Source organism: Cucurbita moschata, unplaced genomic scaffold (genome assembly GCF_002738365.1).
Source record: "Cucurbita moschata cultivar Rifu unplaced genomic scaffold, Cmos_1.0 Cmo_Scf00015, whole genome shotgun sequence".
Classification (NCBI taxonomy): domain Eukaryota; kingdom Viridiplantae; phylum Streptophyta; class Magnoliopsida; order Cucurbitales; family Cucurbitaceae; genus Cucurbita; species Cucurbita moschata.
In genome coordinates, this window is record NW_019268531.1 from 3,324,073 (window position 1) to 3,341,418 (window position 17,346).

At 34.5% G+C, this 17,346-nt stretch overlaps 4 protein-coding genes across 5 annotated transcripts in view; 1 reads left to right on the top strand and 3 right to left on the bottom strand.

Annotated features, from left to right (window-relative positions):
* Nucleotides 1–5,352: 5,352 nt before the first annotated feature.
* LOC111453724 (glutathione S-transferase U8-like) lies at nucleotides 5,353–6,186 on the bottom strand. Its single transcript, XM_023094942.1, has 2 exons — nucleotides 5,826–6,186; nucleotides 5,353–5,755 (listed from the first exon to the last, which is right to left on the bottom strand). Exons 1-2 carry the CDS (start codon nucleotides 6,138–6,140, stop codon nucleotides 5,417–5,419), a joined length of 654 nt encoding a protein of 217 aa, XP_022950710.1. The 5' UTR covers nucleotides 6,141–6,186; the 3' UTR covers nucleotides 5,353–5,416.
* Nucleotides 6,187–7,203: 1,017 nt separating this feature from the next.
* On the bottom strand, nucleotides 7,204–8,271 carry LOC111453725 (glutathione S-transferase U8-like). The gene is made up of 3 exons (XM_023094943.1): nucleotides 7,891–8,271; nucleotides 7,464–7,815; nucleotides 7,204–7,410 (listed from the first exon to the last, which is right to left on the bottom strand). Exons 1-2 carry the CDS (start codon nucleotides 8,203–8,205, stop codon nucleotides 7,474–7,476), a joined length of 657 nt encoding a protein of 218 aa, XP_022950711.1. The 5' UTR covers nucleotides 8,206–8,271; the 3' UTR covers nucleotides 7,204–7,410; nucleotides 7,464–7,473.
* Nucleotides 8,272–11,486: 3,215 nt separating this feature from the next.
* On the bottom strand, nucleotides 11,487–13,932 carry LOC111453721 (transcription factor MYB1-like). 2 transcript variants are annotated; one of them, XM_023094938.1, is made up of 3 exons: nucleotides 13,499–13,932; nucleotides 12,290–12,675; nucleotides 11,487–12,211 (listed from the first exon to the last, which is right to left on the bottom strand). In XM_023094938.1, exons 1-3 carry the CDS (start codon nucleotides 13,851–13,853, stop codon nucleotides 11,882–11,884), a joined length of 1,071 nt encoding a protein of 356 aa, XP_022950706.1. In that variant the 5' UTR covers nucleotides 13,854–13,932; the 3' UTR covers nucleotides 11,487–11,881. The 2 variants fall into 2 exon arrangements, with proteins under 2 accessions (XP_022950706.1, XP_022950705.1); XM_023094937.1 differs by having other exon boundaries at nucleotides 11,487–12,675.
* Nucleotides 13,933–16,602: 2,670 nt separating this feature from the next.
* Nucleotides 16,603–17,346, top strand: part of LOC111453486 (laccase-7-like) — a 3,284-nt gene continuing 2,540 nt past the window's right edge. The window contains 2 exon segments of the mRNA XM_023094605.1: nucleotides 16,603–16,689; nucleotides 17,101–17,252. Coding sequence (XP_022950373.1) covers nucleotides 16,603–16,689; nucleotides 17,101–17,252 — 239 coding nt within the window.

Sequence of the window (17,346 nt, forward strand, 5' to 3'; positions counted from 1 at the left end):
TCAGGTATGTAGAGAATGACATTTTTGCCCCCATACAGCGTGCAAAATGTGTTTTTCATAACATTTCAGGTACGTATAGAATGACGTTCTTGCCTTCGTATACCGTGCAATATGTTTATGTCATAACGTTTTAAATACGAACCGAATGACATTTTTACCCCATATAGCATGCAATGCGTTTATGTCCTAGTGATAAGAACGTGATACAATTCAGTTAAAGCAAGCGTGTTTAATTATTTGACTTTTGAATTTTTTAGAAGAATTTATTGACAACTTTTAGTTTAAAAAGATTTTCAAAATATGGTAACCCGTTCCAAATAAATATTTTTAAAGAAAAAATATAATGATATATAGAATGCATAATTACCGAATTATTTTTAAATTAGAGAAATTTTGATAAAAAAAACAAACAAACAAAAAAATGAAAAACGGTTAAATTTTAATATAAAATTGTTGTTATATATTTAATTGTCACATTTTTCTCTAATTTAAATTAATTACCGTAGTAAAAAAGAACAAGGGAGGTAAAAGAGGGTAGCCAGCCACGTTGGCATATTAATTAGACAGGAAGGAATTTATGAATATCATGAATAAATGATGAATATTGCAGGACACGTGTAGTACTCAGCATTCCCTTGAAAAAATTCTGTACTAACTTAAATATTTTCCACTTTCCCAACTTTACCCTCGCCTCGGTCAAACCCACTACAGTTATTTATTTTCCACGTCATCACAAAAATAAATACTACACACATATTTAACCCAGAAAAATAACAAAAAAAAAAATAATAAAACGAAATCTTAAGGTGAGGGAAAACAGCCGGCGTGGGACGGCGGAATTTAATCGGCTCCGTCGTGGACACCAATACTAATCCATCAACTAAATTTGAATTATTAAGCTGACGTCCGAGAATTAAATTATTACAGCTATTATTAACATTTTTAAAATACAAAAAAGAAAAAAAAATGTAGATGACGTGGGAACCTGGGGTTAAAGGTCGCAGTCGTTTGAAATTGTTTCCCACCGCCATTTCGGCGCGTGAACTGAATGAAAAGGACGAAGTGGGTCCGACCGGTCGGCATGGTGCTCTCTGATTTTCTGCGTGTCTCTGTAGTCTGTCCCGGTCGACCCAGTGATTTCAAAAAGTAATTAAATCAATTACTAATTAATAAAAATCACAAAAAAAAAAATAAATAAAAATAAAAAGGTTTTGGATTTTCTTTTTCTTTTTTCTCATTTAACCGCACCGAAAGACATTTATGATTTTATTTATATTTTACCGCTTCAATTTTTATCTCTCTGCTAATATTATGTTAATTTAATTTATTAATATTAATAGAACTTAAAACAAAGTCAAAAGTCAACAACTTAGTTATATATTCTCCTTTGACATTCATTGTCAACCATTTTTAAGTTGTTTGTGTTGTGGATGACTTCGCCGCCGTCGTCGTCCATAAAACAGAGGATGCCGGCGGCCGACTTAGGGGAGACCAGAGCATGCAAATATATGTTATAAAAAAAAGAAAATTAATGTCACAGCCGCTTTGGTTCTGTCGTTTTTGGTAACTTAAATGATGAATAAATTAAGGAAAGACATTAATGAGCAGCATACCAACAACGTGCCCCCCATTTATTCTTGCACTCGGGATGGTGATGTGAGGCCATGATTATGGGTAGCATGTTTGAATGATAAGGGGGTGAGAAAAAATATTATATTATTTATAAAATCAAATAATTACTATAATCATGGGATGCCACCAAAATTTATATCTCTAATTTGTCCCCTAATTATCTTAAATTTATGTAATTTGTAATTATTGAGATTTAAAGGGGACAGCATGTTGTGTTGTGTGTTAATCCTACATCAAATTATGTTGTCAATGCTTTCTTTTTGATGCTTACGTTTGAAGCTGTCGCTCTATAAAAACACATAAAAGATTTAATGAAAATTATTTATTATTTTCCACGTCATATAATTAAAGCTGGGGGCTACAAAAACAACATAATTATGATTGTTAATAAATATATTGTTTTTTTTTTCAATTTAATTTAATTTGATTTCAAATTTTGTAAACCAGCTGTTAATTAAGTTTCGGAATTGCGGCCGTGAGTGGCGGAGGAGAGGCAGTGGTGTCCAGGTGGCACCGGTTTTTTTGTTTTCCACCGCCGGCACCATTGAAGAGAGAGAGAAAGAGGAGAGAGAGAAACCCTAAATTGGTGGTAGAGGTAATAATTTAGGGTTTTTGAGTGAGTCTTAAGATTGTCCAAGCTTAGCTAGATATAATAATTTCTTTTTCCCCCACTTTTTAGGGTTTCAAAAATAAAAATAAATAATTTTTAATTATATTTTCAATGTGCTAATTTTAATCCTATGCTTTCATTAAATATTAAAAATAGTATGACTATATAATATTTATTGTTATTATTGTTTAATCAATCAATTTGATAAAAATTAACTCTACAAAACTCTTAATTTAAGATTTATTTCAATTATATACTAAATTAAAATGGCACAGAATCCCAAGTTTATGAATAAAATTAATAGTTTATCCACGATTAATAAAATTAAAAGTTAATTTTTTTTATAATGTGTTCAATAAGCCCTTCATCTTTAAAATATTTATTTATTATTTAAAATTTTAAATTTATGTGTTTATTTAATTATTAAATTTACAAAAGTGTCTAAATAAATTTTTCCTACAATTTAATTTTGAGATTAACTCAATTATCTTTTAAAAATAAAGTTGAAATTTTAAAATTTTATTATAAAATAAAATTTTGTGTAAAATAGATTCTTCAAATTTAAAAAATGAAAATTTATATATTGTTATTAAATATATCAAAAATTCATGGACCCACCGAGGTAGAAATAAAAAAATTAAATCCATTTTTATTCGATAGATTTTCTAATTCGTAAATTAGTTTAACAATTTTATAAGATATGAGGATCGAATGATCGATCTTTAAAATAATTATAACAATCCACGCTCACCAACAGTAGAAATTATATGTTTTGACCCATTACGTATCGTAATCAGTCTCACAATTTTAAAACATGTTTGTTAGTAGGAGGTTTCCACACTCTTATAACGAATGTTTCGTTTCCCTCTCCAACTAATGTGAGATAACATAATCCACCTCCCTCAGGGCCCAATATCTTCACCAGCATACGGCACAGTATCTAACTCTAATATCACTTATTATAACTCAAACTCACTGCTATTAATATATTATCTATTGAAGTGTACTTAAATGGAGAATTGGTCTGAAAAGCTGTCGTGAATATTAAATAAATAGATAAATAAAAAGAAGAGAGAGAGAGAGATTGGGTTGGGTAGTTAAAAGCAGCTTCTATTCTCTTTATGTTGTTTTCAAGTTCACTTTATAATTGCAAGAAAATCTTTTTGTAGGGACCAAATGAATGGGATTTTGGTTCCCTATCCAATGATTTCATGTAATGTCAAAATATTCTCTCTTTTTTCCTTCTCCTTTTCCTTTATAACTTCTTAAAATCCACACCCTTTCACATGCTTCGGGATGCCCTCCCACGCCTAACTTTGTTCTTCGTTTCGATTAGGTCCAGTTCATTTTATTTTAATGTTTTTATACGTTACATTTGAGAAAAGAGATTTGAATCGCTAACTCGATACATAAAATGTAAATAATTGTTCGAAAGTATAGTCTTTTCAGCATGTTCGACCTAACTCACTTATGAACCTGTTTGAAATGACTGACTTAAACCAATTTAAATATCGAGTAGAAGATTAAAAGAGTGTGGAAATAAAGACATGGGTTATGGGATTGCCCTAAAGGTGTTCGACAAAAATCCCCAATCGAAAATTCCCTTGCCTCTCTTTCCCTCAGCATTCCCCAACCCTCGGCCTTTAATTTCCAAAGGACATTCATCTATCAACCATATAATTTCCCCCCTCTATTTCGCCCCTCTTTCAAATTGGAAACTAGGGAGTGTATCTTGCTCGTTGACGGAGTTTGCTCGACCGTGGAAGGAGGTGGTCGATGTTACGGTCATGCATGTTCGAGACGTGTTGTCTATAACCGTATATCGGGTGTCTCTGTTATGTTTGTTTAAGATATGTTGTCTATGACTGTATGTCCATTCCAAACCCTTTTCACATGCTTTCGTCTTAGATAGGTTTTTACGTCAATACATAAGTATATGACTGTTCACCAAATGCTCCAAAACCTACTATAGGAGTATGCGATTAGTCGTCAATTACTCATACCCTGAATTGTATGTTATATAAGTCTATGTATTGTTTTTTTTGCTTATAGCCATATAACGTTGTTTTCAATATTTCTTTCAAACCTGCTTTCAATCTCTCTTTCGAAAATCTTTTTACCCCGTTTTCTAAAACCTTCTTCTCAAAGCAGAGTCAGAGCCTTGAGAATATGTTGCTCGGCCGTACGCGACAGACTTTAAATTAGCTAGATTCACTCGATATTAAAAGTGAGTGTCGCACACTTGTAAAAATTCGCTGCTAAGAAAAGTGCGATCGTAACCATTGACACAGTTAGGTGAAATGCAATAGACGGGAGAAACAGAGAGGGAAGGGATTAAAGAAGTATGAAAAAAAAGGAAAAAGTGGGAGGGAGCATGTGGCTTGATTAGCGGGAAAAGGGTTGGGGATGGGCTAGTTGTTGTGTCGTTTAGCTGTCGATATTGGTGTGTTTTAGCATATTCTTATTCCAAAACTTTGACCATCTGTCCCCCCCACCCTCCTTTGTTTCTATTCCAATTCCACACCTTATAAAAATCTTACAAATTTGTACTGCTCCAATGTAAGCACAAGCCCACTTTCACAACAAAATTAAGGAGCCCAATGTGGACGAGGCCTCCCCAAAAACCAAGTAGTAGGTCGGGTGAGGTTTCCACACCCTCGTAAGCAATGTTTTGTTCCTCTCTCCAACTAACGTGACATCACACAATCTACTTCCTTGTGAATCCAACGTCTTTGCTGTTATACTACTCGATATCTAACTCTAATATCATTTGTAACTGCCTAAGCCCACCGTTAGTGATATTGTCCTCTATGGACTTTTCCTTTCGAGTTTCCACTCAAAGTTTTTAACCAGTAACTCAAAGTCTAACCCTACTACAACTAGTAACTCGCACCATCTAGTAACCTAGCTCTAATACCATTTGTAACAATCCAACCCGAGATAATATTTATTATTAGTGGGCTTAGATTATTATAAATGGTATCAAAACTAAGCACCAAACCGTGTGACAGTGAGGATGCTGACCTCAAAGATGAAGGTAGATTGTGAGATTTCACGTCAATTGAAGATGGAACAAAACATACTTCTCCCTAGCAGATATGCTTGAAAAGGTAAACGACTGACATTCAATTCATCCAATTTATTAGTGATATAAAGAAGGACTAACATTTAGTTTCAAAATTTCCAATTAGCTTCCATAAATGCAACAATCTCATGTTTAGGAGGCAGAATCTCCTTCACCACGCCATGCTTAGCAACCTCTTCACTCCATTTCATCAAATTGGGGAACTTATCACTTCTCAGCACCTCAAACCCAAAGCATTCTTCAATGGCAGGAACCCATCCCACTATCACACTCCCAACAACATCCACAAACCCAACCCTCTCCCCTCCAAACAACGTCCTGCTTCCAAGCTCTTTCTCAAGCGCTCCCAATGCCTCCCCTGCCTCCTCCACAGCCTTCTCTCTCTCTTCTCCTTCGCTTCCAGCAGCCTTCACTACCGCCACCACAACCTGATTCAAAACCCAAAACAGAGCTTCAAATTTCATACCCATTAACCCAAAAACTGATGAAATTGCGTACCTTGTCATCGATGAACTTAGCCCAGAATCTAGCAACAGCTCTGTCATGGGGATGTTGAGGCAATAATGGGTTTGTTTTCCAATTTTCATCGATGTACTCGAGGATTACAAGAGACTCTGAAATGGGGTTTCCATTGTGGACAAGAACAGGGACCTTTTTGTGAATTGGGTTGTATTGGAGAAGCAAATGGCTCTTGTTGTGGGGCAAATCTTCCTCGAAGTATTGGTATTCGATGCCTTTGAGTTTGAGAGCTAGCTCCACTCTGCGACTGAAGGCACTTTCCCAGAAACCGAACACTTGAAGCTGTTCTGCCATTGTTTCAATTTCGTGCCTGTTTCGATTGGAGTGGCTTAATTTAAATATTGGGAAGAACATATATTAGTATAATGCTAAAAGTCAAGATTTTGGTTCGGTTTCTTGGGGCGGAGGTTATGGGTGCTGTCAGCCGTTACGTAAGCGGTGGAATTGTCGCCGGCAGCCGCTGTTGGATGCGTGGAATTGTCGCGGTCGGGGTAGTGAGTTCTTGACATTTCAATGGTCGTGATCATGACTCGTTTACCGAGGTGACATCGAGATTTGATTGGTGTTGATTAATGGACCAAAATGATGCATTTTTTTTTTCAAACATTGAGGATTTAATTAGTTTATGATGTGACCATTAACATTGTTGGAAGGAAGTTGAAAAGTGGGGAGCTTACCATTTATTTCGGTTAGCGTCACGAGCTTGTCGTAGTCGGTCTAATAAGAAAGAATTCCGTATTCTTGCATGGCTCTTGCTTCTCCTTCCCCCTCTCCCCGTTTCATGCACGACTCTTGCTTCTTATTTCTTCTTCTTCTCGTTCACAACAAGGTTGTATAGAGTATAGTCAAGTAGTAAGTCATTGTAGTCAACCGAACAAGAAAGATCCCTGTGTTCGTGCACAGTTCTTGCTTCTCGCTTTGGGTTTCCCGTTTTACCATCCAAAATAAGGTTGTACGGAGTATAGCTAGGTAGTAAGCCATCGTAGTCAACTCAACAAGAAAGATCCCTATATTTATGTACGACTCTAGCTCCTTCCTTCCCCCTCTCCCTATTCTACCATCCAAGATAAGGCCATATGAAATATAGTCAAGCAGTAAGGCATCAATTTTTGGTATCGGGCATGCAAATGTTCGAATCCTTTTTAAGCCAAGTTATGAACATTCGATCCAGCTTGTCAAGAACGAGCTAACGGCATAAATTCCAGCCAGCCAACCCACATAATTACAAGCCTTTTTTTTTTTAAATTAACAAAAATGTGCAAGTTTTATATTAATTTTTTTTGTTGAACGTTGCCGAATATCAAACCTCCATAAGTAATAACAATGTTCTTTTTCAAATGTTTCATACCAATAAAGATAGAATCAACCGTAACTCAAATTTAGCTGACGGATCTACTCAAGAGATGAGAGAGTAAACACCCTACACTCACGTAATAAGACCCCAGAAAGTATAATCGTGACACCATCCCGACAATCTAAATGAGAACATACCCAAATTCTCGTTATTTAACATAGCTTTCGTTGCATACAACCAACCACAAACATAAAGTGTTCATGATGACACGAGAAAGGTAAAGTATTATTCATTTATCACAATCCGTATCTGCTTAAGAAACGAAACCAATCTCTAGTTCCTGCTTAGAACAGTTCGCAAATAAGGCACGAGCTTATCTTTTGGCGGCAGAATCTGTTTCACCACGCCATGATTCACAACCTCTTCACTCCATTTCTTTATATTCGGGAACCTGTCACTTCCAATCATCTCAATCCCGACAGCTTCATCAATGGCAGGAGCCCAGTAAGCTACCACAGTGCCAACAACATCCACAAACCCAATCTTCTCTCCCCCAAAGAACCTCTTGCTTCCAAGCTCCTTCTCAAGCGGTTCCAACGCCTCCCCTGCTTCCTCCAACCCCTTTTCCCTGTCTTCAATTTTGGCTTTTGCAGCCTTCAGCATCGCAACCACAACCTGAAACCCCACAAAATTCAAGCATTACAATGAATTACCACATTTTCATTCAACAATTCTCTCAAATTAACCCACCTTGTCCTCAATATACTTAGCCCAAAACCTAGCCAGAGCTCGTTCGTACGGATTTTGGGGCAACAGGGGGTTGTTTTTCCAGATTTCATCGATGTATTCGAGGATCACAAGAGACTCAGAAATGGGTTTTCCATGGTGGACGAGGACAGGAACCTTCTTGTGAATTGGGTTGTATTGGAGGAGCAAATGGCTCTTGTTGTGGGGTAAGTCTTCCTCGATGTGTTGGTATTCGACGCCTTTGAGCTTCAGAGCAAGCTCCACTCTGCGGCTGAAGGGGCTTGCCCAGAAACCGAAGACCTGCAACTCTTCCGCCATTTATTGTCTCTGTAAAACACTCAGAAGCTTGGTGGTAATGATGGGGAGTGGGTTATGCTGCGTGTTATATAGGCAGAGAAAGTGGAGTTTGTCGCTGAAGAAAGGTCTATGTTGGTGTCGTAAGCGGCTATGTAAGCGCTGGGAACGGTCGTAAGCACTCATGTTACGTTGATATGGTGGGACAACTTTTTAATTTTTATTGGTTTCTTTAATTTTTAAATTTATTATTTTTAATCTCTAATTTTTATTTTTACCATATTGCTTTGATCTATATTCATATATATTTTTTTAATCTCAAATTAAAATGTCCATAATTAAAATAATTTTTTAAACACTATACTAAAATATTAGCTAAATTAATAAAAAAAATAACTCTATTTTCTTTCAAAAATATCTTTAAAATTTTTTAAAATTAAAAACAATTACCCTTAAACTAAAAAAAAATTACAAATATTAGTATTTTTTTTAAAATTTTGGATGAAACATTAACAACTTATTAAAAATATTCTTGTCAATAGTGTTTCAAAATTAATTAAAAAAAATTACCTTAAACTAAAAAAAATTACAACAGTTAATAACTCATTTTTAAAATATCCTTGTGGAAGTGTTTCAAAAATAATTTTGAGTTTTTAATATTTTTTTTAATTCTTTCAAAAATTTGAATTTTTATAAAGGTAAAATGTGTTAATGTTAATTTTAAAATTTAATGAGTATCTTTTAAAATATACTCATTAACACAGTGTTTTTTTTTTCTTTTTAAAATTAAAAGATATTAATGAAATTTTTTGAAGTTCGAAATTATTTTTGAAACAACATTAAAATTTTAAAGATAATTTTTTAAATAAAATACTAGACAGCTTTTATCCCAAACTGACCATAAATATATTTTTAAATATTTTTTTTAAAAGTTTAATAAAAGTATTATCAAACATTTAGAAAATTTAGAAAGTTGCTTAAAATATATAATACTTGAATTTATTATTATTTTTTTTTCCGAAAGAGGGGTTGTGGACCATATTCTTGACTTGCTAACCTTAAATTAGTTTACTGAATCATCTTTACCAAGGGTTTTCCCTAAAGAAAATTATATCCTCAATTTAATAAATACAAAATTAATTAACTTATGCCACCTCAGTCTAAAATAGGACACTAAAACGTCTAATTGAGTATCATAACCGGAAGCTAATTACGCCTAATTTAGAAAGTTGCTTAAAGCATTTATGTGATGATAAAGGATGAAACGATGTGACAGAAAATTTTTTATACAACTAAAATGTGTTTGGATGATAACATATTTTTAATATGTTTGAAGAGTTCATAGCATTAAAGATCGGAAATACGATTTCTACATGTTCAAATCCATATGATTCTCCTTTCCTGGTTGGAGAGGACTCGGCTCTTAGTTAGTACCCCTTGGTTTCGGGGCGGCCCATTCGCCCATTCAAATCAAAATCGAATCATTCCTACCTACCTAGATCGACCTAAAGAGACCACAAACATTCAAAAATTCATAATCTTTGGCGAATTCCATTTCCAACCTTCAATCAGTTCAGTTCAATCAAATCTCTCACTGATGTGGAGCAACTTCATAGAATTCATCACTTCTTACCTTCCCAATAATTTTCAGACCTTATATACTCAATTCCTGTCTAACAAATCATTGCCTTGAATCATGTAACTCTCATGTATTCCCAGCTATTCTTATGACCATCAAACACTTCCAAACAATCTCAAAAGAAGTCATCAAAAGACCTAAAAAGAGTAGGAACCTTCGTAAAGAGACTCCGACAAGGTTCCAAGTACGACTAAGAATTCGAACTAAGAAAGACACACAGATGGTATGCCATGAAGGCCATCATCTTACATTGCTGCTCAATTCACACTCAACCAATGAAATAGGAATTAACTAGAATGGGTTCTTTCCACAAAACATCAGAAACATTACCTGCTTTCCTTGTCTCTCTACATAAACTGAAATTCCATGAAGCAATTCCATAGCCCTTACTGATGCAGCTAAGCTTCACTTCGGCAGGCAGTCAAATGAATAAAATGATATGAAGACAAAGAAAGAAACACCCTTCCACTCAGACAAGTGTCCAACGTTGACATGGGAATTAACAAGGCTCCTGTGTTAAGAATTACGGGCCCTCCACAATGGTTTTGATTTCCCTCCCGTGTTAAGAATTTCGGACCCTCTTGTGTTAAGAATTGTCCACTTTAAACATAAGCTTTCACGACTTTGCTTTTGATTTTCCCAAAATGCTCATACCAATGGAAATGTATTTCTTACTTATAACACCATGATCATCCCCTTAATTAGCTAACGTGGGACTCCCTCCCAACCATCCTCAACATCCTAATGTAGGTTTAAATGTTGATAAAATTGAATAGGTGAATGGAAAAACCACCTCTATCATGAACAGACAAAATATAAAGTAACCAATCATGTTATCCCACAAGTAAGCATTCAAATTCCTCACCAATTATAGTGATCTATATCTGGCAAGCATCAGGCATCACATAAAAGAGGATTCAGAGTTATGCTAAATTAAAACTAACGAGTAGTCAGAATTATCTTCAGATCTCTATGACAACGAACGCTGTAGCTTCGAGTCACCCTGAAATAGGGAGTTGGAAATTGAAAGGGGCAAATGAAAGAGAGTCAGAAAAGAGATGAAATATCCAATAAATGAGTTATAAAGAACCAAAAAAGGAAAATGTGTCAAGTTAAGACTTCTAAGATAATCTATAAAGTTGCACTTGTGTAGCCATTAGAGCACCAGATGAGCACTGGCATTCAGACTTCATAGATTCATTAAAGCTTTTCACATCACAAAAAGCTCATGGAATTGCCATTTCAAGAACATGTCCATTCACGTCAAGTACCTATATATATCTGTTATGAGAGTAGAAATGCAGAATGCAATCGATCATCTCCGTTATCCATGCTTCATTTACTTATTTCTTGCTTTCATTATTTCATTCATTTTCTAATATATAATGAATTCAGGTTCATACAAGCTCTAAGGTCGAGAAGGCATTTCACATGACCCGAAGAATCAGGTCATACGTACTATACATAGGCAACATCCATTAAGGATGGAAAAAAAAATGCTGTACTGAATCCCCAGTTCCCAGCGACATTATTAAGAACAAGAATATGCAACTGAGGTAGGAGAATCATACCTTTCCATTATATAGTCATCAAAGGAGATACCAGGGATGCTCATCAGCTGGAACAATGTTACAAGAAACTTCAGGTACTAAGTTGCTGACAAAGATTGGGCCCTCTTAACACCAAAAAGTTTCATTCATGTTCGCAATGTTTTCAAACTCGTGCTTGTGGTCATAGACAAAAAGCAAAAAGAAAAAAAAGGACTTAGGAAACTTAGACATGAGAGTTGCTTTACTTCCCTCTTATCCACGATTCCTGGCAGTAGAGACGAGCTGTACAGGTGGGAAAGGGTAAAACTAACTAATCACAAAGCAAAGTACACATCCAGTAAACCCCAAAAGCTTCTCCAGTGGGCTTAAGAAAACGCCTCCCATCAGTGCATAAATATATAATTCAGGTCAATTCTTGTAGTATGAAGGGATAGCATAAACAATCCTTGTTAAAGTCGATCATATCAGCTGGAGGCTAGTCTACTATTAGCCACTTCAAACTGAATGTCTCTCATAAACGCCCCATTTGCATCTGAGAACCATTTAATCTTCCAGCCGAATCTCCCATTGCTCTAACACTGCCATTCTCCAATCCACTTTTCAGCCAAGCAAGGTTACTTATGTCAGTTGCAATTGCAGCTAGTTCAAAACTGGGAAAGGATAGTGGAGGCTCTGAGAAGTCCACAAATTCTGGGCCTAATAAAGAGTCTAGAGGAGATCCCTGGTTATGACTCTGGCAACAACCATGACCACATTGATGAGGCACTGATCGATCACCATATACACCTTCAAGCAATTTGCTAGCTTCAACTTCTGGTTTTGATGCTTGAATCAATGGCCCCTGCATTGGGACAGGTCGTATAAATGCCCTCAAAGACGCTTGGTCATCCAAAGGGTTATATACACTAAAAGCACTTACTCGAGCCACTGGCCTGTAAATAGTAGACTGTTCTTTGACTTCATGAGTAAATTGACCCTCACTAGCAATAGGGACTTTGTCTTCAAATTGATCGTCCATATGCTCCCGTGAGCTGGCGTCTTTTCCTTCAAAGGATTTAAAGGAATTTACATCCCCACATGAAAGGGTTTCTTCAGATGATCCCTTGGTTTTTTCTAAACTAGCATCATCCACTACATTCCCTGATTCTAACTTGATTCTTTCAAGCTCTGTGCATCGACGTCGTAAAGTGGAATTCCAGTGGTTCTTTATAGCATTATCTGTTCTCCCACGCAAAAGTCTAGCAATTGCTGCCCATTTATTTCCATGAACAGCATGGGCTGCTACAATGATCCTGTCCTCCTCATCTGAAAACACATGGATCTTTAAGCCACTTTCAGAAATAAAATTATATTTTTACCCACCATTAAAACATAACACGACAAGGATCAATTATCCCAATGCATATTTTTACCCACCATTGGAAGCATTGATATACGCAATACAGATACATGACAGTAAAAATGCACATATTACATAGAAACTCTACAAGAGAAAAGGTGTGTCCTTTATGCCGTATGCTTCATTATTTTCATTTGTTCGATTAACAATTTAAGTATAAAGTTTAGATCACATTTCTTAAGTTTTCAGTTAAATATTCGCTACCAAACTAGATCATATTAGTCTCATGCCTATGTCTAAACATTTGAGAACCATTTTAAAAAACTACTACATACACAGAGAATGTTGAATTTCAGGACAATGAACCTGCTGATATCTAAATTTAGATCATTAAAACGATTACCAGAATAGAAAGCAAAATAAGGAGAAAATAATTCACGTCATACTTGTTCCTGTTCAACTTGAGTGATTTACCTCGCACTGAACTAGACCAAAATCACAGATGTCATTTTCATTGATATTCGTGATGGAATCACATGATTGTCCCTACTAGACGAAGGAGAAATTAAGGAATAGAGAAATGTCCAACATAGCAATTTAGGCTTCGGAAAAAAGAATATACATTACGTAGAATTAAAAAAGATCAAATATCAGAATTTTACATCAAGAAGCAAATAACTCAATTCTCTTCTCCACACGCTTAACACTACCAAACATTCGAAATCGGGCCGATGAAAGAAATAAAAGAATCAGCCAAGCAAATAAGTGATTAGGGACAGAGTCTAATACCAGTAAATGGCTTGCGTTTCACGGAAGGGTCGAGCTGATTACACCACCTAAGGCGACAAGACTTCCCCGATCGCCCAGCGATTCCCCGAGCAATCAAGCTCCAATTTCTCGCACCGAACTTGCCCACAAGGCGGCTGAGTATCGCATCCTCTTCAGGAGACCAAGGTCCCTTCACTCTATCTTTGCCGCCACGGCCACCAGTCGTTTCCCCCTCGCCAACCATCGGCACAGCCTCGTCCCCGCTGCCGCAGTCGGCGACGGAAGCGACGGCATCGCATTCATTTACTCCTCCTCCTCCTCCTCCTCCTTCTTCGGCGGCGGAAGCACCAACCTCAGTGGCGGCCGCGTCCTCCATCACAGTATTGTCACCGGCAACCGTCCACGGAACTCAGTCCCCGTATTGACTTAACCGCTCTCCTTTCAACTTTCAATACAAAACAAAGACGACCGAGTGAATTTATAGGGCAAATGTTCCGCAACCTCTTTCTTGCCCAATTCGCTCCCATTTACCAAACTGTCCATCTGAAATTACTTTAATACCCTCCAGTCCTCAATCGCTTCGCTTAAACCGAAATTTTTTGGAATTTTGATCCCTTTTAGGTTAATTTACATTTTTAACCACCAAATCTTTTTAATTTTAAAAAAATGTTTTAAAGTCTAATAAGTTTTTTTTCTTTTTAAATAAATTATTAAACTTTTAAACTACTAATAGATTACTTAAAATTATGATTAAAATTTGAATATTTAGGAATTATATTAAAACCAAATACAAAATGATTATATATATATATATATGTATGTATGTATGTATGTATATGTACATGCATATAATTTAGCAATTTGCAATTGACAATTTTTTTATTCATTTAGTAGAATTCGCCGACCCTGTCAGGCTATTTCTGTAATTTGCTCATTGTCCCTCTAATTTGTTTGAATTAAAATGACGATAACGCCCCTCGAATTTGAAAACTTCACGCCATACGGCGACTAGAGCAAATGAAACGAGGCAGATGGGCTCGTCTTAATTAATTTCAGAGCCCAAATATTTGGAATGGGCTCCATTTCGGCCCATTATAGGACTGCAGGGGTCCAAAGAGTCCACCATCTCTAACGACATGTCGTCTAACGAACATTCTCTGGACGGCAAAGATTCTCCAAACTTAAATAAATATTATTTTTTTTTATGTATTCAACTAATGAACTAATTATAAAATATATGTACGACAAAAATTAATAAAAAAAATTAGAAAAAATAATTTTTTTATAAAATTATTCTATTTGTCAAATTTATTATTGTACGAAAGATGTTATTGAAATTGACGAATTTACATTATTTTATTTTAAAATTAGTGAGTGAATTAACAATTAACATAAATTAAACAAACAATTATTTAAATTTAATATCAAAATCCATAAATTTGGAGTGAAATTGATTTTTTTTTTCTTTTAAGATAATATCATTGAAAATAAAAAATAAAATATTTCCGATTTGACTTCAATAGTCCATTCATCTAACATCATCGTACTGTTAAATTCTTATTATAAATGTTTTGCTAAAGCACAACCGTGCACGAAATCCAGAACCATAATAAAATAATATAGTCCTAATAATTACACGTGTCCATAAATTAAAATTATTTATTTAATTTAATTATTAATTAGTAGAATAATCATAGTTATAAAATATGAAAATTTTGAAGGGATAAACTTTGAAACAACCAAAATATGGGACAATATCGAAAACTACTATATAATAAAGTTGGTTCAATTTTAAAATATTTTGTTAGTTAACAATTTCGACTCCATGATGTTAATAAATTTTTTTTATTGTAGAAATTAACATGTTAGTTTCAAACAATAGTTTAAATAATAACATTTACCAGCTGAATCGACTAAAAAATGCAGAATATTATTAATTTTGATTTTGACTTTGACTTTTATATGTGAAATATCTGTTGGATGAAAGTGTCCCACATCGGTTAATTTAAGGACTGATCATGAGTTTATAATCAAATAATACAGTCTCCATTGGTATAAGACTTTTTGGAGAAGCCCAAAGAGCAAAGCTAGGAGACTTTAAGCTCAAAGTGGACAATATCATATTACTGTGGAGAGTCGTGTTCATCTAATATGGTATCAGAGTCATGCCCTAAATTAAGTTATCACCAAATAATTTTAATTTGACAAGTTATCAAGTTTGACCATTTATTTTCGTTCTTCTTGGTTGTGTATGATTTTTTTTTCATTATTTTTATCTGTATGCCATATCCTAATATTAATTTTTTAAGATAAATATTATTTTATGGGTGAATATGAAACGTAAGGAACACATTATAAGATAGACTAAAATTCGAATAAACAGCTAAAACGGGCCCAACACTAACGAATGAAACTCGAGGGTTAACTAGTCCTTGTATAGCTAAAGACATATCGAGAGGCACAATATAATATTAGTGGCTTGAGATGAAGATGATCTTTTCATCCTCGTTCCCTCCATCACTTAAACCATCGATCTTGCTAATCTTTGTTATAAACAAATCACAAGAGAATAAGACTTATATTAATATAAATAAGATATATTTTTTTAGATCTGTGACCTCCCACGTTGGTTGGGGAGGAGAACAAAACACAAATTATAAGGGTGTGTAAACCTTCCTCTAACAGATGCGTTTTAAAGTCTTGAGGGAAAATTCGAAAGGAAAAGCTCAAATATGACAATTTTTATTAGCGGTGGATCTGAGCTGTTACAAGATCAAAGGGTTTTGATGAATGGAAATTAAATAATAAATAATTGACGTGGAAATTGAAAGATTTAAATAATTTAGACGCTAGATATTATTTAATAATAATGATATTATCAAACAAATCTTTTTTCCATGTTAAATATTTAAATAAAATTTAATGCATTGGTTTCAATTTTTAATTAAATAGTGTTAATATAAGTTTATAATATAAGTTTGAATTAAATATCCAGTTTTAGGGGTTTGGTGAGCTGTTAGATAACGAAATATTTAGTTTAAAATAATGAAAATTCAATTTCCGAAATTGTGTATCTATAAATATATGCCAATTCTGATACTTATTCTCCCAATTATCATCCTTAAATGGCTTCTTCATTGGCTCTTCTTCTTCTTCTTCTCCTCGCCTCTTCTTCAATGGCTTCAGCCGCCATTGTTGAACACTCTTTCACCGTAAAACTTTCATTTTTGCAGAGTTTTTCCATTTTCATTATTATTTTTTGTATTAAAAAATTAAGCCTATTATATATAAATATCATTGATTTAAAAACAAAAATTATAATAAATCACTCCACACATTTTGTGTTCAACATGTCATTAGATATATTCAATTTTTTTTATAAAAAAAATTATTAACCTCTTAATTTCAAAATATTAAATTCGTGAAAATTTATGGAATATAAAATTAAAAAATTAGAAATTTAATAAATTTAAAATGGATGAAGGCGAAATTAAAAATTTAAGAATTTAAATAAACAGTGAATTAAAATTGTAATTTAACCTATTTATTTTCATGCATTTGAAAAATTAATTTATTTTGTTTCTATTTCATTTAAACGGGAGCCGTTCTCTATCTAACTGTAGGTGGAAGACATGACCGTTCGACGGCTCTGTCGTGACCAGGTGATAACGGCGGTCAACGGTGAATATCCCGGTCCAACCATTCATGTTCAAGACGACGACGTTCTAATCGTCCACGTTTCCAACAACTCCCCCTACGATTTAACCATTCACTGGTAATTTCTATTAATTACAAAATTAGGAGCTCTAATTTCTATTAATTACAGGTTAAACCAAACACTTTTTTTTTTTTTTTTTTTTAATATTACA